Source organism: Panthera uncia, chromosome C2, assembly GCF_023721935.1.
Source record: "Panthera uncia isolate 11264 chromosome C2, Puncia_PCG_1.0, whole genome shotgun sequence".
Classification (NCBI taxonomy): domain Eukaryota; kingdom Metazoa; phylum Chordata; class Mammalia; order Carnivora; family Felidae; genus Panthera; species Panthera uncia.
Genome location: NC_064810.1, coordinates 129,309,819 through 129,332,810, shown reverse-complemented (window position 1 = coordinate 129,332,810; position 22,992 = coordinate 129,309,819). Strand labels below are relative to the sequence as shown.

Sequence of the window (22,992 nt, the reverse complement as noted above, 5' to 3'; positions counted from 1 at the left end):
ACTTATTCAGGCAGATGGGGAAGAGAGGACCTCATACAACAAAACAAGAGAATTTTTAATGTGTCTGGTTTTTTCTTTGGTGTAAAATCATGACACATAGTCACACATACTCTTGAGCCTCCCTCCCTTGCTTCCCCAGCTTAGAGCTTGGCCAGTGACCTCAGCAGACAGGAGGGAGGACAGGCCAGGGGTGGCACCTGTTTTTTTACATTTTTTTTAATGCTTATTTATTTTTGAGAGGGAGAGACAGAGTGCGAGCAGGGGAGGGTTGGAGAGAGAGGAAGACACAGAATCCGAAGCAGGCTCCAGGCTCCGAGCTGTCAGCACAGAACCCGACATGGGACTCGAACACACGAACCATGAGATCATGACCTGAGCCGAAGTTGGATGCTTAACTGACTGAGCCACCCAGGCACCCCAAGGGGTGGCATTTTTAAATGGAAAGGTACATAAATTATTGCCAACTCCTCCATAGTTAAGCATTCATAAACACAACAGAATGTATTGTGTTCTCATTTCTGAGAGCACACATATGTACGCATGTGCAAGCTGTGTTCCACTAACACTAGTTGACTATGCATGTTTTCTTATGGAAATTCTGATTTGTGAAATATAGTAACATGGGAAGGATTTTCAGATGTCTGGGACTTTTCCATTTGTTTATTTCCCTCTAAAAATTGTATTTGTGGAGTATTCGGGATATGTTAGGCACAGTACAAGCTTTATCTAATTCTCTAAAAAACCTTATAAGGTTATGGTTTATTATTACTGTTTTTAAGTAATGAAACTGAGATACAGAGGGTCACAGAGGTAACAAATGGCAGAGACAGGACTCAAACCGCAAAGGTTCTACTCATAACCACTGTCGTATGATACCTAGAGAAGACAAAATTGCAAATTTTATTTAATTCATCTAGTTGCCTACTTTTGGAAGAAAACTTTCTCTAGTGGCTTCAGTCAGAAGGAATAGCAGTTGACCGAGAACCTCATTCTTCAGATCAGGTCCCAGGGCCTTTAGCGAGGTGGTTCATGTGTCCCTTAATGTGTCTGCAGTGTTCTTATGTCTGATGACCAGTTCTGAAGGAGTTACATGAGTGGGGCTCAAATCCTGCCTCTTCCCCTTAGAGGCTGTCATTTCTTGGCCAAGTCATTTACTCGCTCCAAGCCTCCGCTTGCTCATCTGCAGAAAGGGAATAATGATAATTCTACCCTCATAGTGCCTTGTGGAAGGTTAAATGAGAGAAGGCATGCGTAGAGCTGAGCACAAGACCTAAAGTGAACTGAACGCTCAATTAAATACTCAGAAGGTGGGAAAGCAGCAAAGAACACATTGCTAACCTCCTGGGAAGTCTGACAAAACAAGGTTAACTTGAACCTCTCAGCCACAGCTCATGTGGACAGAAATATGCACATAAGGTAGTCTCAGTTGTACATGTGGCTTGCCTGTGGAGAACATATGGCTCATTTTGTCCCCTGGACAGAGGGCCAGATCACTGGATAACTCATGCATATCCTGAGGTTTCTCACGAAGGCCATGAAAAGCAGTATAGCTACTTCACAGCATACTTAATCCCATTCCAAATGGCGCAGGTCCTGAATTTTCTCCCTTCTCTCTGAATTCCCTTTCCACCCCCACTTCTCCCTAAAGTTACTGGAGCACATATGGTGTTATGGCTTACATGTTGGCCAGAGTTAGGCTAATCTCTGGGGGCGCTTCCCTGGAAACCTAACTGGATCCTTCATTCCTTCCAAGCCTCCTCCACAATAAAGTGAGCCAGCCCTTCCTCTTCTGCCATTCTGAGGAAATTCTTCCATAGACTTGAAGATGGGAATTTGGCTTCTTGACATTTCCAGAAAATACACAGCATTGCCATGAGCTCTGGGTATATTGTATCCACACTCCTGCCAGGTTTTCTTGAGGGAAAATATTTTTGAAGGCTCACTCTCCCTAAGTAAAATAAATTTAAACTCAAAGTAGAAAAATCATTCTTTATGTTTGACAAATTTAGAGTTTTCTAACCGTAAGCATCCACTTTGAGCTTCTTGAGTCTCATGCTATTCCTGTAAATAGAAAGAGAGCCTAGGGGCGCCTGGGTGGCTCAGTCAGTTGAGCATCAGACTTCGGCTCAGGTCATGATCTCATGGTTCGTGAGCTCGAATTCCGCGTCAGGCTCTGTGCTGACAGCTCAGAGCCTGGAGCCTGCTTCTGATTCTGTGTCCCCTTCTCTCTCCACCCCACCCCTGCTTGTGCTCTGTCTCTCTCTGTCTTTCAAAAATGAATAAACATAAAAAAAATTTTTAGAAAGACAGCCTATTTTTATCGATTTTGTAGGTGAAAATACACCCCATTAGAAATTAATGCTGCTGGGTACTTTGGAAAAGGATTGAGATTTTGTTCAGTTATAAAGAGAAAATTGGAAAAAACAGTAATCTTTTTGATATGAGCACGTGTGAAAAAATATTTCACGTGTGAAAAAATATTTCACTAACATAAGTCAGCCCTCTTCCTCTGTCAAAACATTTGTGAAATACTTTTCCTCGTGCTTTGATAAAGTGTGTTGATTGACCTTTATAAGGAAGCCAGAATGCTTTAGTTGGAAAACAGAGATACTGATGACAGAGCAGGTGGTGGTTATTTAACTCCAGGATGGTAAACTTCAACATGACAGAAATGACTATTTAACTGACCTTCACAGTTGCTAATCCACTATAGCCAAGAACTCTAGAAGCGTTTTTGGTGGTGATGTTTTAGGGCTAAAGTGTGCTACATAGCAGTCACAGCGAGGAAGAATATAAAATAAATGCTTTTGTCTACACTTTAATAGTTTCATTAGAGACCTTTATCTTGATAAAAAATTCTAAGAAGAATTTAAAACTAGGTTCCTGGTGGGGAATGGGAGGCCCACAAGTTTTATACATACTTGTGAAATACAAAATCCTATTCAGTTACTACAAGTGTATTGATAAAGGAAGAATCTGGTATAAAAATGATGAATTCTTAGTCCTTTTGTGAAAAGGAAGAGAACATAGGAACATCTCAAACAAAATGGCCAGTTCTTATCTATTTTATATATATATATATGTATATATACTTTATATTTATATTTATATTTATATTTATATTTATATTTATATTTATATTTATATTTATATTTATATCTCTACACACACACACACACACACACACCCCAATAGTTTTCAGGACACTAGACATCAGGAATTAAAAGATTGATCCCTGAGAGGCAGAAACAAATGAGGTAAACCCTATGCTCCAGCTTACTGCCATGGTGCAGAAAGGAGGAATTCAAGTGGAGCCCAAATGCACTCCTAGAGATGAGGAGGCAGAGCTGAGAACCCAGGGAGACCAAAATGGTAAGAGTTCCCAGGACAGAATACCAGAGAGGAGAGAGCTTCAAAGAGAGAGAATTCCAGAGATCTGCAGAGGGTCCCCTTAATTATTCAGCAGAATGGTGACGGTACATGCATATGAAGAAATGCCCTAAGCCTGGGGGAAGAACCATCAGAAAAGATTACAGAATAGTGCCAGTTGTTCACAGAGGGCCAGGAACAATGCTTTTTCCTGCCAGCAAGCCTAGAAAAACTCATAATTCATAGAGTATTAGGGGAGAAAACTCAGGGAGGTCTTGTCTCAGTAGTGGGGAGTAATTAGCTTTAAATTAAGCACTGCTCTAGATTTGCCACCTAAATCATAATAGCACGACCCAAAAGGATCAAACCGTTTTCATGTAACATTAATATTTATAGGAAAACAAAAGTATTCCATATCAAAAAAAGGAGCATTTCACAATATCTGGCACAAAAAGAAGCATGAAAGGCATGACCATAATCAAGAACATAATCACTCTTAAAACGAAGTGGAACTGACACAGATATTAGAATTAGCAAAGATATCAAAATAGTTATTATAACTATATTCCATATGTGAAAAAGTTAAGTAGAGATGTGCAAGATATAAGAAAAAGATTCAAATAGAATATGTAGAGATAAAAAGTTGCAATGTCTAGGATGAGCAATACACTGGATGGGATTAATAGCAAATCAGATTTGGTAAAAAAAAAAATATCAATAAACTTAAAGACATGGCAATAGAAATTATCCAAAATAAAACTAAAGGAGAGAAAAGATTTTTTAAAAGTGAAAAGAACATCAGAGTTTCAATACCCTTTCTCAATAATTGGTAGGAATATCAGCAGGGATACAGTAGTCTTGAGCAACCTTAGTAACTAACCTCACCTAATGGATATTAATAGAATACTCCAGACAACAACAAAATTCACATTCTTTTCAATACACATGAAACACTCACCAAGATAGTCCGTATTGTGGGCCATAAAGCAATTCTCAAAAGTTTAAGAGATTGAAGTCATGCCAAATATATTATCTGGCCAAAACAGAATTAAATTAAAAATCAGTGGCAGAAAGATCTTCAAAAAATCCTCAAGTGTTTGGAAACTAAGTGAAACACTTCTAAATAATCCATGATCAAAGAAGAAATCAGAAAGGAAATTAGAAAGTATTTTGAAATGAGTGAAAATAAAATCACAATATACCAGAATTTGTGAGATTCCACTAACACAATACTTACAAGATCATCTATAGCATTAAATACTTACATTGGTAAAGAAGAAAGTTTTCAGAACAATGACTTCAAATTTCACCTCAAGAAATCAGCAAAGAAAGAACCCAGGGTAAGCAGAAGAAAAAAGGAAGTAATAAAATTAAAGTGGAACTCAATGAAATAGAAAAGAGAAAATCAGTGAAACCAAAAAGGTGTTTCTTTGAGAACGTCAATAAAATTGGGTGACTGTCAGCTTTGCTGACGGCTCAGAGCCTGGAGCCTGCTTCAGATTCTGTGTCTCCCTCTCTCTTTGCCCTTCCCCACTCGTGCTCTGTTTCTCTCTCAAAAATAAACAAACATTAAAAATTTTTTAAGAAAATGATAAACTGACCAGGAAAAAAGAAAAGACACTATTAAATCAGGAATGAGAGAGTAAACATAGTCTACACATATTAAAAGGATAGTCAGAGAATATGATAAATAATATTTTGCCTCTAAAGTAGCTTAGGTGAAATAGACAGATTGATTTCTTGCGATTTTCACAAATTACCAGAGCTCATTCAAGAAGTAATCTAAGTAGCCCTAAACCTATTAAAGAAATTGATTTGTAGTTCAAAATTTCCCATATAGAAGCCAAAATAACTTCACTGGTAAATTCAACAAAACGTTTACGAAAGAAATAATACTAATTCTACACAAACTCTTACAGAAAATTAAAGAGGGAGAAATTCTTTTCCAGCTCATTCTTTGAGGCCAGATTACCATGATAGCAAAACCAGACAAAGGCATTATGTGAAAATGAAAGTACATGCCAATATTCCTCATAAACATAGATGTAAAATTCAAAACAAAATTTTAAGTAAATCAAATCCAATAATATTAACTTGATTGTTGTAATCATTACACAAGGTATAGTGTTATTAAAATACCACATTATAAACCTTACCATTTATGTATAATTTTTATTTGTCAAAAAAATCCAACAATAGATAAAAAGGTAATGTGTAGCTTACCCCAGCAATTCAGTTATTTGAACATATAAACATCTAATGGAGCCTTTGCCCTGTTAATAACATTATCTATCATGGTGGTTTTTGCATTCTATTTCTATTATCAAGTTTTTATGACATTAATACAGGTTAATTGATTCATTTGCGAGGATTGTTGTGAGGAGTAAATAAAGTAATAAATAGAAAGCTTTAACAATGCAGTTGAGCACAAATGGGGATCAATAAATTTTTGCCTGTTAGAAATCTACTTCTTGCTTGATTAGGTTCATAGACACACTTCTTTCATGGTAAAAAGAATATTGGCTACCTACTTTCTGTCTTTCTAAGCTGGGATTTCCTATTGTGGCTTCACCAACCAGCCACTATCCCATGGTTGTAGACGTGGTTTTATGATCCCTTAGGCTTAGATCAGTGCTTCTTGAAGTGCTGATCTGCAGCAAGATAAGACATTAGCATCAGAATATAAATCAAGGCACTGTTTCTCCATTGAGAAAGTCTTGCTACAAAAAAAAAAAAAAAAAAAAAAGAAGGAGTCGGCTGAACTAAACAGTATACTTAGTAATTAGATGACTTACAACATGGCGCGAGCTCCTTATTTTGTCATGGGCCAATAAACTGTAGACTGGCACTTAACCAACATCTTAGAGTATTTAATGTCTTACAAAGAGTTTGGATTCTAAAATCAGCATTTATACTTGCTCTCATGACATCACACTATGGCGCATATTTTGAACATGTATCTAATGGTCCAAGTGTTTGTGACATCAGTAAATGTGATTTTGACATATATAGTTTAAGGGTCACTGCGTAATAATTAGATCTCATGCAAATTTTGTGATCATGTAGAGTGCACTAAAAATAGTTATATGTTTTTCATCTTGGATATGAAAATAGCTAGAGGATCAGTCAAAGATCTTTTTGACAGAGATCTGAGATGGGCTAGCAAACGTTTCTTTTCACATGACGGCCCCTGTTGAATGCCCAGTGGTTTCCCATGCAATGTGTGGAAAATGCATCTGAGAACAAGTACTGTAATTGATTAATGATGTCTGCCATGGGTGTGGGAATGAAGCATGGCAAAAATCCCATGATGTGTATTGGCCATCCTTGGCTAGGAGCTCCAAGTTTAGCCTTCTACTAAAAAGAATGACTTGAGCTATTCTATTGCAGGACATGAAAACCATGGCAGAAAAGAAGAACCAGGTCTTACTTATGAACCTGGAGATACCTCTCTTCAAGAATATTACATGGATGTGGCTTTCCTCATAGATTCTTCCCAAAGAATAGGAAATGAGGAGTTTCAGGAAGTGAAAACTTTTCTAATCTCAGTGCTTGATTACTTTCACATTGCCCCAGACCCACTGACCTCCATGTTAGGAGACAGAGTGGCAGTCCTGAGCTACTCTCCTCCAGGCTATATGCCCAACAGTGAAGAATGCCCTGTCTACCTGGAATTTGATTTGGTTACTTATAACAGTATATACCAAATGAAACATCATCTCCAAGACTCTTTTCAACAGCTCAATGGAGATGTTTTTATCGGCCATGCCCTGCAGTGGACAATTGACAATGTCTTTGTAGGAACCCCCAACCTGAGGAAAAACAAAGTTATCTTTGTTATATCTGCTGGAGAAACCAACCCCTTAGACAAGGAAGTCTTAAGAAATGTATCTCTGAGAGCCAAGTGTCAGGGCTACTCCATATTTGTGTTTTCCTTTGGCTCTGTATACAACGACAAGGAATTAGAAGAATTAGCCAGCCACCCACTGGATCATCACTTAGTCCAGCTTGGCCGAACCCACAAGCCAGATTTGAACTATATCACCAAGTTTGTCAAGCCATTTGTTCATTTAATCAGACGTAAGTCATTAAACCTTTTCTCTTCTATTGCTTTTGCAATGGATTTGATGTCTCTGTGTACAATCCACCAGTTGACATAGTAATATACTCCTTACTTCAGTGGAGAGTGGTAGAGTCTAAGGTGGGAGTAGGGGTGAGAAAACCAGAGAAAAATATCAGGTCTTACTGACCTTGAACTCTACTGCTGCACTGTCAAAGTCTTAGCCAGAAAAATCCCCGTATAGGTAAAAAGTGTCTCTTAACCCTAATCTGTTTAATATGTACTTGGTACTATGTGCCAAATTCTTTAAATGGATTATATCATTTAATTCTCAGTTCAGCCCTCAAAGGAAAGTATTAGTATCCCCATTTTACATGTGAGCATACTAAGTAAGGTTCAGAGACATTAAATAAATTGCTCAAAAGTTCACAGTTTAATAGTTGGTGAATTCTAGACTCAGCCCCAGGCATTCTGACCCCAGAGCCATCCGTGTTCCTATTCATTAAACTACATTTCAGCTCCTATACCCTTAAGGAAGGACACTGCTGTAATCAGTAATATCTCACTACCACCACCCTCCATCTACTCCAAGGACTTCTGTTCTATCTTTCACTATAAATTACCTTTGGCTATGACTTTAATTCTTTTCAGCCATGGGAAGGAATCTCTTCTAGAGCCTCTGTCCCAGACAGTTGGCTCAGGCATAGCCAGGCAGGGGCTTAAGGGTGTCTTTTTATAGTGACAGTGACTGCCCCAGCCTCTGTCCATGTGTTGCAATTTTAGACATGGGCATAGCAGTATACCCAAGAGCTTGTAGCATCAAGCCAATCCTGGCCTGGGTTGGGATTAGGGGTGAGGCAGAGGCCACCTTGTGTAGTTATCTGCAGCTCCTGCAAATTTACCAGGAAATGACAGAGATGCAGATTTTCCGCCACTCGCGAAGCCGCAGGGCTCATGTAACCCTTAGGAATCTTGGAATTCAGGATTTATATATAGTAGCATAAAAAAAAAATGATGCCTTCTTCCAACCCCAAGGTAAATAGGGCAGACCATTTCAATAGCTCAAGGTGTCTTCTGGAGAGATCTTCCTGTTAAAGGGAAAGAAACAGATGTTAGAAGGGGTTGAGAAATATCCTTGAATCACATCACAAGCCTGTGGCACACAGAGCTTAAGAATTTTTTACTGAATCACTGCTGTATCTCATTGACTTTACCAATGAGGCATTGCAATGTCAGAGGGTGTCTACTTTGCTGAGTCCCTTATAAAATTAATTTGATCTTGAAAACATCACGAGAAAAGATGAACTGACTTTGGGCGATAGAATACAGAAGGGTAAAATTTAGATTAACCAGCCACTCTTTCTCCAGGTGCCATCAACAAATATCCCCCTGCAGATCTGATAGCCAAGTGTGTTAACATCACCTCTCCCAACCCAGAGACCGTTGGCTCAGGAAACACTGTATTGTGAGTTGACAAAATCACAGTTTGGGTAATACTACAGCTGGAAACAGTCCTAATGAAAATAACTTGACAGGAATGGTGTTTGAGTTTTCAGGATGCAAGTTTGGCTGTCGGATGTAGCAGGGTGTGTGTGTGTGTGTGCGCGTGTGTGTGCGCGCACGCGTTTGAGATACTCCTGGTTTGTGATGGCTGCACAGATCTAGGGTTCATAGCACATAGAATGTGAACCATATTAGAAAGAACCATGTTCCCATTTCTGTTGCTTTTATGAAAAAAACCAGAGGCTCTTATCAATACCTTATATAACACCACACTAATATTGAGTACTGTCAAAACAGACAACTTATAATATCAAAGGTTAGCTGTAGCAATTTTAGAGCAGAAGAAAAACACAAAAGAAAAAATTTCAAAGCAACAAAAACATTCGCCATTCAAAAAACAGAACCCATATGAAAACTGGTAGGAAGGGTTCTTTTAAGTTTGATTTTGCAAAGTACAACCCTAAGTACTCAATAAACATTCAGTCATGAAAATAATATTGCTTTGGAGTCCTAAACCCCTGACACAACATTCTGATTTCTCTTTGGAATATTAAAAAATTGTCCCTGAGTCAGATTTCATCCATAAACTGCATTTGGACTGTTCTAATCACATGCATAAAATTGATTGCTGTTATATGTCTGCCTGTATTTACATTTAATTCTGCAAGGGGCTTGGCTAATGTGTTTTTCATCTCTTTTCTCTGTCACCTCAGCCTTATTCCTGGGGTGTATGAAATAGAGACAGGAAACAGTGAGCTGGTTGATGAATTTGGTTCCCAGGAGCAGCATTCCTTTGTATTAGGGAACAATCCTAGTAATGGTTCTGGGACCACTACTGATTTGATCCAGAAGTTATACATGCTTTTTTCAACTGGAGAACTGATGATGAATGATAAGGAAGAGGCACATGCAGAAGAAATGCCAGCTCTAGCAGATGGTAAACGACAGGATAAAAAAGGTAACCTTGGGTACAATAGAATCGAAGACCCTGAAGAACCTTTGTTTGGATTTTCCCCTAGTGGACAATGAGCAAGGATGAGCAAGGAGAACTCACTGGGACAGGTGGAGATGACAAGATAGAGGACCCTATCATCTGGGGCTGCAGGGGGTTCCCCAAATGAGGAGGCAAACCAGATAAAACTCCAGAAAGGCAAAAAGAAAAAAAAGGAGTCAATGGTGTTGACAAAACCAGAACTAGAAGTCGATGTAAATACTTGGTGTCGGGTCAGGGAATGGAGACAGGAGGAGTGAGAACAAAGACCACACAGGTCCTTGGTAGGCAAGCAGATCCCCACATCCTTGTGCAAAGTAGGGGTGGGGAGGACCTATACAATGAGCCTCTAATGTTTGAGGGTCTGCCATCTCCCATAGCACCCTGGGCTTGCCTGCTCTGAGATGTGGGCTTCTAGCTCAGCCCCAACCCCCGTGGTGCCTAGAATGCACAAGGCTGTTGTGGTTCTGAGATCTCTTTGGAGGCTGAGGGCAGATTCTTAGGCTATGTGAGGAGATGGTTCTGGACCTACAGCTAAAGAAAACATGGGAGATGACGAACAGGAAGCTATAGTAGGCTCTAGAGCAGTTTTCAGCTGCTATTTTGCCGTGTACCAAAACTGTATAGGAAATTACTTTAAAATAAATCTTCTTTGGTATCTGTGAAAACTGAAACTTTACATATCCTATGACCAGCAATTTTGCTCTCATGTATATGCACAACAGAAAAATATATATTCACCAGAAGTCATGTACTAGAATGTTCATAACAGCATTCTTTGTAGTAGCCCAACAGCAGATATGATAAATAAATTTTGGTATGATTATGCAATGAAATACCATATGGGTATGCGGTATATATGTACAATGCTATATATGTATGTGGTACAAATGGATACTTCATATATACATCTACACTATATGTATTAGATATGGGTATAATTATAAACATAGCTAATGTATAGATATTGAACAAAATCAGCAAAATGATGGAAAATAAGAGTGATGAGAGTAGAAGAAATACAGAAAAATATATAAAGGGGAGAGAAAGGTAAGAAAAGAAAAATCAAATATAAATACAATGAAATATCTAGTTCCAGTCAAGGTGGACTAAGCCCATACTACCCCTCTCTCCCACTGACTACAACTGAAAACTATGGAAAAAATACAAAAACTAACCACCTGAGATCTCTGAAAGGTAACAAAAAGCAGATATATTGTGAAGGGGCATGAGTTTACCATTTTCTTTTCTGTTTTCTTTTGTGGTTTTTGTGCTCAGGGCAGACCCAGTCCTGGAACTGTGTGATGGCAGTGGGGCAGGAGGCTAAAACTCAGTAGAACCCCCATATTTCTGGGCAGAAGAACTAGGAAAAAGGGCCCTCATTTGTCAGACTTGGTGGAAGAAATCCCCATTTCCTCCCTTTCTTCTCATGGTTTTGCTCTGAAGTGGGCACAATTCGGAGCTGAGTGAAAGACTAGCTAGCTAAAATTAAAGAGAAACCCTGTTTTTCTGGGCAGAGGAACTAGGAAGATAGGCCCTGTTGGCCAGCATGTGGGGGTAGCCCCAGAGGCAAGACAACTGGAGAAGGGGATCCTCTAATTCTAATTATGGGAGCTGCATAAGCCCTGGGCTCTCACCTAAGCTGTGTGCGAATGGAAAGACCCAGAATAGGATGGTGAAGGCTTTGGGCACTAAACTGAGGTTGGAACCACTGCCCACAGAAGGTGAGATAGCACTTGCATTGTGAACCTACCAGGTTGATTGCCCACTGACAAAAAAACAATTCTACAGAGAATTATAACAATACTTCAAGTCTATACAACATAATATTTAAAGTGTTCAGGACAAAATCCAAAATTAGGCAACATACAGTGACCAGGAGATGTGAACAATTCTGAGAGGAAAAGACAACCAATAGACAAAGCCATTAAATTAGCAGCTATGATAACTATGCTCCATGAAGTAAAGGCAAACAACTTGAAATGAACAGAAATAACATTCTCAGCAGAAACATAGAAATAATTTAAAAAAGGAACCAAAAGGACATTTTAGAAGTAAAAAAAATGTACAGTGTCTGAAATTTAAAAACAAGCTCACTGAATGGGCTCCAAAGCAGAAGGAAGATGACAAAGAAAGGAATCAGTAAACTTGAAGATAGACTAATTATGTAATCTGAAAGAGAGTTTTTAAAATTAACAGAGCCTTGGAGACTTATAGAACAATATCAAAAGGCCTAATATTTGTTTCACTGGCATTCTAGAAGTAGAAAGAGATGAAAGTTAGATTTATTCAGAAAAAAATATATTTGAGGAGATAATGGACAAAAAATTCCCAAATTAGTAAAATATATAAAACTTTACAGATTTAAAAACCCACTCAAGCCACATAATTAACTGTTGAAAACAAAACATAAGAAAAATCTTGAAGCAGCTAGAGAAAATCTACATGTTACCAAAAAAGAGAACAACTCTTCAAATGATCATAGATTTCTCATCAGAAACCATGAAGGCAGAAGACAGTGAAACATCCTTTTCTTTAATGTACTGAAGTAAAAGAACTCTGAACACAGAATTTTTTATCCAGTGAACATAGACTTCCAGAATGAAGGCAAAATAAAGATCTTCTCAAATAAAGGAAAAGTAGGAGGATTTGTTGCTAGCAGACTTGGGCTGATGGAGAGCAGTGATGGGAGAACCAGGGAATTGGAGGTGAGGTCAAATGAGTGGGACCAGATGGCTGAGAGAACATGCTGAGGAGGAAACCCAGAGGGAGATCAATGAGGGGATTTGAAAGGGAGGCTGGTTGAGAGAAAGTGGCAGGTACCAGCTGCAGCTCACCCATGTACAGAGCCATACTGTCTACAAGGTAATTTCATATACATGTCCCATTGAGTTCCCTCCAAAACCCTGTATAAGAGACAGGAGTTAATACCCCCCATACTTGGATGGAGAAACTGAAGCTCAAAGAGGTTTAGTGACTTCCTGGGACTTGACCCTGGTCTGGCAGCTCCTGATTCAGTACGCTTTCCCAACGCTGGAGGAAGGAATGAGATCCGAAATAGAGTGAGTGTAAGAGGGGATGTCTTAGGCAGCTCAGGCTGCCAGAACAAATGCTATAGACTAGGGGGCTTAAACAACAATAATTTATTTTCTCACGGTTCTTGAGGCTGGGAAGTCCAAGATCAGGGCACCAGCCAATTTGATTCCTGATGAGAGCTCTCTTTCTGGCTGGCAGACAGCCACCTTTTCTTGCTTTGTTTTCACATGGTGGAAAGACAGACCTGGTGTCACTTCCTCTTCAAAGGGCGATATTTTTATCAGATCACATCTCTATCCTTATGACTGCATTCACCCTTAGTCACCACCTTAAAGGCCCTGTCCCCAATACAGTCATGTAAAGTGTAGGCCTTCATCAAATGAATTTGGAGGGACACAGTTCAGTCCACAGTAGGGGATATAATTAACAATGTAATCATAGGAAAGAACCCTATGAATCAGCATTGCCCAAGTTTGTGCATTATAATGACCAAGGTATTTGTTGACAATTCCATAGTCCAGCCCACATTCCACATCACTTAAATCATCTTCTCTGGGAGTGAGACAAGGCATCCATTTTTTTGAAGCTCCAAAGGCAACTGCAGTGTGCATACAAGTTTGAAAAACACTGCAATAAATCTCCTTTGATTCAGTCCTGTTAGATATCTTGAGGTGAGATTCCTATTGAAAATCATAAGGTTGGTAGACTCAAAAGGATTATCAAGTGAACATTACCAATACTTTCTTGTTTAGTATTCTTCATAATTTCTTTCCTCCAGAAGTTTTCTTCATTTTTCTACTTAATTATATATCCTACATCCAGAAGTTGATGATGTCTTTATTCATTTCGCTCAGAGAGTTCTAGCCAACAGCCTGATGTGGTAACATTTGGCCAGCTCTGCTCCAAGAAATCAGTCTGAGTCTCTTCAGGCAGTGTCAGTTTGGCTTCTTTCTTGGGTCGTGGAAGATTAGAATCTGAAACTGAAATGACTTTAGAAATCACTGGGTCGTCCTGTATCTTTTCTACAGAGAAGAAAACGGAAGCTATAGATATCTAAAAGTGTCTATACCAAAGAATATTCACAGTACCTATTCCACACCATTTTGTCACAAAGATTTATACTCTACAATTATGTTTATAGAACACAAGTTCACCTTAAAGTTAATCCATGAAAGAAAGATAATAAAATATTTATTTGGGTTGTTGAAAGGTTGAAGATGATACATATGAAGGTCAGAATACACATTGTGCTTGGCACATAGTCAGCTAATATTATCCCTGCATGAATGATCTAAGTCTGACAACATGTTGGACAATTAAAAATAAAAATCCACTGTGAAGAGGAATCACCCTTTATATGCTTATCTTTGCTATGCTTATCTTTGTTTTCCCAAAGAGAATGGGCTTTTCTTTTCATGTGCCCATTTTGTTTCTGATATTTTAATTTTATCCATCTACTTAATGCACAGATTTTTTTTTGCTCATTATAGTGTACATTTGCAAGATTTTATTTTACTTTATTTTTAATTTATGTTTTATTTATTGTTTAATTTACATCCAAGTTCATTAGCATATGGTGCAACAATGATTTCAGGAGTAGATTCCTTAATGCCCCCTATCCCTTACCCATTTAGCCCATCCCCCCCCACAACCCCTCCAACAACTGTGTATTCTCTATATTTAAGAGTTTCTTCTGTTTTGTCCCCCTCCCTGTTTTATATCATTTTTGCTTCCCTTCCCTTATGTTCATCTGTTTTGTATCTTAAGTTCCTCATACACACACACACACACACACACCACATCTTCTTTATCCATTCATCCATCAATGGCCATTTGGGCTCTTTCCATACTTTGGCTATTGTCAATAGCGCTGCTATAAACATTGGGGTGCATGTGCCCCTTTGAAACAGCACACCTGTATCCCTTGGATGAATACCTGCTAGTGCAATTGCTGGGTCGTAGGGTAGTCATTCACAAGATTTTAATGTGGATTTTAAAAAGTGTAACTGTATTCCTTTTCCCATTATGCCAAGTTAGGGCTTGTTTCTTAGTCTTTATTTTTCTAATATCAATGTCCAGCAATGACCAGCAACGTCAGCATCATCTAGGAAGTCATTGGGAATACAGATCCTTGGATCCCACCATGGGCCTGTTGAATCAGAAACTCTGGAGTTGGGGCCCTCCAGATGATTCTAATGCAGACTAGAATTTGAGAACCATTGACCTACTGTTACAGATATTGAGCCTAAATTAGTCTTCTTTAATGGGAGTCTTCTCACTAGACATTAATAGGTAATTAGAAAAAAATAATTTTCCTATAAAACGTTGATAAGTAGGTATCATTTTTGCAGGACTTCTCAGTGCCTTTAATGGGTTCATCTTCATTGTGATTCTGAGAGAGGGGCTACAGTCAAACCACTATGACCACAAAATCTTGTAACAGCATCTTTTTGGGCTAATATTTTATAGAAACCACTTTGGGAAATAGTAGTTGAAAGAGTGAATCCAGGGATCATTGAATTGGGACATGGGTTTGACTCCTATTTCTGCAATTACTAGTCATGTAATCTTAGGCACATTATTCTGTCTCTCTGAGCTTCCATTTCCCTTTCTGTAAAATGGACATAATAATAGAGCATACATCATAGGCTAATGTGATCGCTATATGAATGTAAAGTGCTTCGAACAGCACTTTGTATGGAGTGAAAGCTTAACACATATTAGCTATTATTTAAGATATTGATGATGATGATAATGACAGTGATGATGACAAATCGCATTAGAGTTGATGGTCATGGTGGAAAGAATGTCAGACTGGGAATGAGGTGACCCAGATGCTAATTTTGGTTCTGTCACCAGCTAGCTTTGCGATCTCAAATGGGCACCAGATTGCCTTGGTCTTCAGCTTTCCTATTTGTGTATGAGGAGCTTGGTCAAGGCCAGTGTTTTTCATACTGGGGGCTCCTGGGGTCACACAAAGACTTCCCAGCGCATGGGTTTCTGAGAACTACTCTTAAAGGACTCTCTACTGAGAATGTCTCTATCTGAGGAATCATGGAGGGCCTCCTTTCCTGCCCCCCTTTACAAATACCACCCCCCACACACACACACACACCTCACACAAGAAATGGAATATTTCTCAACCATTCTTTTTAAAGATTTTATTTTTAAGTAATCTCTACACCCAATGTCGGACTCAAACTCACAACCCCAAGATGAAGAGTCACATGTTCTTCTGACTGAGCCAGCCAGGGGCCCCTTTCTCAGCCATTCTGAATCTGATTATGTCCTTTGCCCAGATGTAAACCCTGCTAGGGAGGCATGGGATAGGGGGTGGGTGTCAAACAAGGAGTCAAAATACTGGATCTATAGGCTTCCTTGAAGCCACATAAGGCTTCATGTCTTTCCCATCTTGTATGTGTTTCTGTTAAGGAAAATGCGTGTTGCTAGAAAAGAGGTATTTGAAGTCATGTTCGGATGTTCTGAATTCAGGTATACTCTAAACGGAGGATGGTAGGAGTGATGATAAGTTTCATTCAGTAATCTGGCCTCTTCCATTTCCCAACTCTTGGCAGAAGATGCATCTCTTCTTTCATTTATTTATTTATTTATTTATTATTTTTTTAATGTTTATTTATTTTTGAGAGAGACGCGTAGAGCGTGAGCAAGGGAGGGGCAGAGAGAGAGGGAGACACAGAATCGGAAGCAGGCTCCAGGCTCCAAGCTGTCAGCACAGAGCCCGACCCGGGGCTCCAACTCACAAACTGCGATATCATGACCTGAGCTGAAGTCGGAAGCTTAACTCACTGAGCCACCCAGAGGCCCCAAAAGATGCATCGCTTCTAAGTGAGAAATCTGTGAGAACAAAGCAAAGAGTCTATACATGAAATATTGATGGAGACCAAGCATTGTTTCATTGGGCCAAAAAAATCGTAGCCTTAATCATTTACCTATGAATGGAATCATAAATAAGACATCATCACACAATGAGGTGTTGATTGGTTTTACTGTAAGGACCACTTCTGCCAATTAGGCTATCTGGGGATATGTCCCATAAAGTGAAGGAGCTAAGTTGGAGCTTCAAAATTCTGAAGAAAAAATATATAAAACAGATTATAAGAAATATTATTATTTTATCAAAAAATATAGTAATAGGATACATGGCAAGTGTGCTTAATTTAACAATATTCGAATTTTCCAGCTATATTTTAGTTTCTCAAGTTAAACACCATACCCATAAATGAAAGAGTAACTGGTATTATTAATAGCCATTTGATAAGTTTAGTGAAGCGTTTTGGGGTACATTTTCCAGAAGTGAGAAAACGTCATTCAGTGACTGGGTAACATTCCTTTGTAAAACCTCTTGAAAGATGATGGGGTCATTTTGGACACAAAACTCAGAAACAATTCAAAGAACTATTTGCTATTGCTCTAATAAAATTCAAAACCCATCTGTGTAAACTATTTATCAGTGCTTAAATCTACAATAGTAAATATTAATAGAATTAATATTAGACGTTGCCTCACTCTGACAATAAATTGTAGTAGCAGTAAGTAAAAATGATAGGGAAAAACTATGCCTCTCAATAAGAAATGCATGTCCAATAAAATTTTTACTTTTTTTATGATAAAATTACCAAAATTTGAATATATATGCTGTTTTGATAAGTTGTGATGGTAATCCATCAGAAAAAAAATGTTAACACATAGAAGCTTATAGCCATATAAAATGAAAAATGTGCATTTAAATATATTTTTTGCTGCAGAGGATTATTGTTAGGCAGACAATAAAAGGTTTTAAAGCATATAAATGTGTTACAGTTAAATGAAATTCTATGGGGGAAGTGCAATGGAAATACATGTTTAAGGAGAAAATTAAACACTACATAATATCTGACTTTTAACTGTGAACATGTTTACATGTATTTTAAATAGATAATGGTGTATCAAATGACTGTGATATTTAGAGTCTATATGGTAAGTTAAAAGAAAAATGTGGCAGTTTTATTTTTAAATATCAGTTTTTATGATATGTCACAAATTATACATCCTTTTCTAATACCTCAAATCCTAATGAAAAAATAATTAGATGTTAACTTTAAAATATGCAAGGCAAGAGTACATGATTGTTTTCCTTTGAGGCGGGTGTGTAAGCAAGTGTGTGAAGACAAGTAGGTGGGATCATCTCTCATATCCTGCCTTGGGTCAGGTTCCCCGGAGCTGACCCCGGGGTGAGGATTGGCATGCATGTGATTTATTGAGATAGCACTCACTGACAGGAGAAGCGGAAAGGGAATGGAGGAAGCAAACCAGGAAAGAGTGGGAGACAAACAAGGGTGTCATCTCGGGCCAAGTACCGTAGAGCACTTGGTCTTTGCAGGCGCTCTGGCACGTTGAGTTAATGCTGCAGAGCATCCTGACCTGAAACAAAGAAGTTGGGCTTTCTTACTCCCTCCTGGATCATTGACTGGCCAAGGGTTGTCTTGGGAAGGGCTTTAAGCTCCAAGGTACTCATGCTGCATGTGATTAAAGCCATTCCAGTGGCTGGACAGCAGCCCTCCTAAGATGCTGGAAGCAAAAGCTCACATGGGGGTGGTCGGGAAGGAGGGGGAAAGAGGGATGGGAGGGGAAGGAATGTTGTCCTCCAAGTCAATGCTAAAAAAGATCAGAAGGATTCTGGGCAGAGTCCTAGCTCTGCACATTCCTTCTAGCCCTGAATCCATGATACCAGCCACTGAATGTGCTGAGTGTGGCATTTCAGATGATGAACGCACCAGCATTTTCCTAGGAGGAAGCCTATCTATAGTTCTACTTATATGTTGCTCATTTGTATCATCACATTGCCCTTTTATTTTGACTACCGAAAATGGCAAAACAACGTGTGTTCATTTCATATGTGGCAAAAGAAGAGTCGAGAGGAACATTTTAAACAAATCCACTGACATTAAGAGCGAATTCATATTTTTATGTTTTGCAGATGGTGAGGCCCCAAGATGATCAGAGCAGGAAAGGAAGACAGCTCCATTGGCAATGTGTGATTCCACGTGGTGCTAACTAGAAACTGTAAATCATCTGCTGGAAGGAGAATGGTGATCGGCAGGAATTTCTCATGAAACCAATCAGCTAATGACGTGCTAAACTTGTTCTGTTTCGAATCTGAGAGGGAGACTTTTCGGAGTGAAGACATCAACGAGCAGTACTGAGAAACTAGGAATGACTTCATTTCCTCCACGAATGGGGACAACCGACCAGGAAGAGTTAACTGAAGTTTTTCTTTGACAGCTCTTGTACGGTTCGGGCAGCACTTCTGACGCTCTATCTGCCTAAAGACTTTCATTTTCATCACGTCTGCATCTCAAGTTGGACTGCTGAGTAAAAAGCGGAGTTAGAATTTACTAGGAGTGTCTTCTCTCTCTTCATAGAACTAGAAACCCACGTCCATCCTTCCGATTTCGTGCCACCCTCATGACCTGAGCGCCCTGTAAAAGCTACCTGGCAGGCTGCTACCACCATAGTCAAAGCCTGCTCTTTACCAGAACATTTAGAAAAGAATGGAATTCGTGAGAAAGAAAAAGAAAAGAATGGAACTTGTGAGAAAGAAAAAAAGTGAGATGAGGCTAATTTTGTGAGTGGTTGTTTTGTGCTGTGATCATTTGTTTTACATTTTAGCATGCTTTGCTTTGTATGTACTTGATTTTTGCTGGGAAAAACAATTGGGAAACACATGAATATTCTATATGATCAGAGCTGTTCTTGGGAATTACAATGGAGCAAGAGACAAGTTCTAAAATAAAAGCAAGTCTGATCCGGAAGCTTGTTCTGTTCATTTTTTATTTACCTGTAGGCTAACTCAGACCCATTGGAAGAGCAGTACAGGATTAGACATATTTGGAAAATGTATATATAATGTAAAATAAGCCAGTAGTGAATTCATTTTTTTAAATCTTTCAGTTTGATCAAGGCAACTAGTAATTGCCAAGTGAGTATATTTTGTATATTTTAAAAGTAACTATGTTAATAGGGTGATCCCATTGGCAATTTTGTACTTTTCCCACATAATTTTCCTTAACAGTACTCTTGTCGTTGAATAATTTTCAAACAATCCAACCAATTCTAGGCTGCCGAAAATTTTAAAGTAGCCACACATTGGTCTCTGGGAAGTTCTAAAGCAAACTCGACTCTTCGGTAAACTAAAGTTCTGCTTTTCCCTAAGAATCCTGATCTGTGCATGTGTCTATAAATGCATGCGGGAGGAATACATCAGATCCCTCAAGCTGAAAGTAACGTGGGTTCTCAAGAATGTGAAGCCAGAAGAACTCCCACTCTGCTGATGGAAGAGTAGATGGTCCCACCTTTGAGCAGCAGGTTGGCAATATCTAGTTAGGTTGCTGATGCACATATCCTCCTGCCCAGCTGTCCCATTTCTAGGTCTCTATGCCTGTAGAACCTGTCACACATATACACCCCACACCAAAAGAAAGCACTGGTTCACCAGAGCATTGTGTGTTTCAGTGAAGAGGTGAGGCCAACTGAATCGTCCTACGTGTGGCGTATTGCTACATTACAGCTGCATTGATAAACAGTGGACAAATAACAAAGGTAATACTGAAACAAAATAAGTTGCCGAGGGACACATTATGACATCATTTATACGACCTCTTAAAACCCGAGAGGCAACAAGGCCTACTGTTTATGAATGCCCACAACTGGAGTAAGAGCATATATGACACCACCTATGGAACACCAAATTTAAGACAGTAGTGATCTTTCAGTGAGGAGGGGTAAAGCAGAGGTCCAATTGCCGTTATAATGTGTTATTTCTTACACTAGGTATTGAAAAACTGGTGTTCTTTGTATTATTTTTACAGATTTTTGAAAGCGTGACACATTTCCATAATTTAAAAAGAATAAACCCAGTCGCAAAAATAAATGCAAAACTCAAATAAATCCTTATGCTACATCCAGCATCGTGCTAAGAATTCTGAGGAATTTTGGAATGCCTGGGTGTCTCAGTCAGTTAAACGGCCGACTGTTGATTGCGGCCCAGGTCATGATCTCACGGTTCGTGGATTTGAACCCTGTGTTGGGCTCTGCACTAACAGCATGGAGCCTCCTTGAGATCCTCTCTCCCCCTCTCCCTGCCCCTCCCCTGCTTGTGCTCTCTCTCTCTCTCTCTCTAAAATAAACTTTAAAAAAAGGAAAAAGAATTGTGAGGAATTTAAAAGTATGTATAACTGTCCTTTCCCTTGATGAGTTTGCATTAAGTCAAGGTCGCTAGAGCTGGGTAACCTACAACAATTGGAACACAAAGCACCAGGGCCAGGGAAACTTGTCTGCATCCCAATGTATAAAATTAGTTTATGTTACCACTGACTGTGCATTCACTTTTCACGTGAATTTTGTGTCTGAGTGGTCTCTGAGGCTGAACAGCACAATTTGACGCAGGTAAGATGTAAGAGGGGTGACATAAAGTGACACTGTTTCACTGGAGGAACAATTACGCTGTAAATATAAGGAGCTTTTAAATAAGTGTATTATGTATTTTGGACAGTCCAGCCCCAAATATAATACTTGAGCGTGTGCTATGGGGACAAAGAAGTAGAGAACCGACAGCAGAGAATGACCACAGGATGATGAAAAATACTGTGCATAAATTCAGAGTGAGGCTGCTAAGTCAAGCCAGTAATTGCTTTGGAAATCAAAGAAGGGAAAAAAAAATCACTTGGGATTCCAATCATGGGAGAACACTTGAAAGAATAAAGGAGATTCACACCACATCTGTACTTACAGATCATGAATCCTCTCCTTCCACTTCCTTGAAGATAACAGTACAAAGTCCATCCATGCCTTAAAAGACCTGGCAAAATCTGACCTTTACTCACCTTCCCAGCCCAATCTCTTCCCACCACAAGGAACCTCTTTCCCTCAGCGCCTCCTATTCATCTTTCTGTGCTGGCTGCCATCTGCTTGGGAGCACCTTCCATAAACTTTCCAAAACTGGGCAAGGGGACACCCACCACACTGCATATTCTCCCAGTACTGGATCTCTTGCTCTAGGTCCTTGCCAGGAGGGTTACAGTGGTTATAAGTGTCTAATTCACTTATCCAAGTCCCCAAGAGGCACCCAAGTGCGCACCCCTAACTTGTCCATCACTGTACCCCCAACACCCAGGATGGTGCCTGGCCCTTAAGGGGCCAGGATTTGATGAATGAATAAACATATTCACCTTGAAAGATAAATATGGTTTGGTTGGATAGGTAGGAAGGGACTTGGCATGAACAATGAGAAGGGGAGAATAGCCAGCAAGGCCGGGGTGTGTGTGTATGAGCATTGACGTGAGTGGGGAAATGGGCAGTGTGTGAGCAGGGCTGAAAGGGGGTCAGTGTGACTGGACTGGAAATCTTGGAATTGGTGGAAGCTGAGGCCACAGCAGGTGTGGTGGGTTGCTGAAAAGCCTTTTCTTAAAATCTTTAACAAAAACCCAGCAAACTTAAAAAAAAAAAAAAATCTTGAACCATTCCACAATAGCCAGTCTATTTGAATATGGAGTGACCTGTCAACAAAATTGCATGCCCCCCAAAAGGAAGCATGGAACAGGCAGAAAGTACATACTTTCCTAGGGGTTCTGTGCAGAAGTGACCCACAGCTGTGCACAGCAGCCTTACATGACATGGACAACGCATTGCAGAACAGCTGGTCGGAATTACAGATGACTAAGAATCCTGTGATATCTCTGGAAAACTTCATTTGACATCTTAAATCTGACTCCTAGGTCTTTTATCCGAGTGTGAGCAGCAGGGCTGAGAATTTGAATAACCACAGTTGAACCTTTGTGCAGCTCTTACTGGACTCTATAATTGAAACATCTTTCCATCTCTGACCCAAAGTCTGGAATTTTCTTTGGACTAAACATTTTCTCTAGCCCTCCATTGTCCACCTTGACAACCCTAGAGGATCTCATTTTGTAGCACATTTGGAACTTAGAGTAGGAGGTGCTCAGTAACTGGTTTTCTTTGTGCAGGGAAGGGATGA

General features: G+C 39.4%; 1 protein-coding gene across 2 annotated transcripts in view; it reads left to right on the top strand.

Moving 5' to 3' along the window:
* The window catches only part of COL6A5 (collagen type VI alpha 5 chain), a 92,455-nt gene extending 72,907 nt beyond the window's left edge, over positions 1-19,548 (top strand). Inside the window, exons 37-40 of one of the 2 annotated variants that reach the window (XM_049628820.1) lie at positions 6,760-7,449; positions 8,798-8,894; positions 9,646-9,890; positions 18,937-19,548. In XM_049628820.1, the coding sequence (XP_049484777.1) occupies positions 6,760-7,449; positions 8,798-8,894; positions 9,646-9,890; positions 18,937-18,956 (1,052 nt within the window). In that variant the 3' untranslated portion in view covers positions 18,957-19,548. Of the gene's footprint in view, positions 1-6,759; positions 7,450-8,797; positions 8,899-9,645; positions 9,891-18,936 lie in introns of those variants that run through there. The other variant, XM_049628821.1, reaches the window with a different exon arrangement.
* Positions 19,549-22,992: the final 3,444 nt, after the last annotated feature.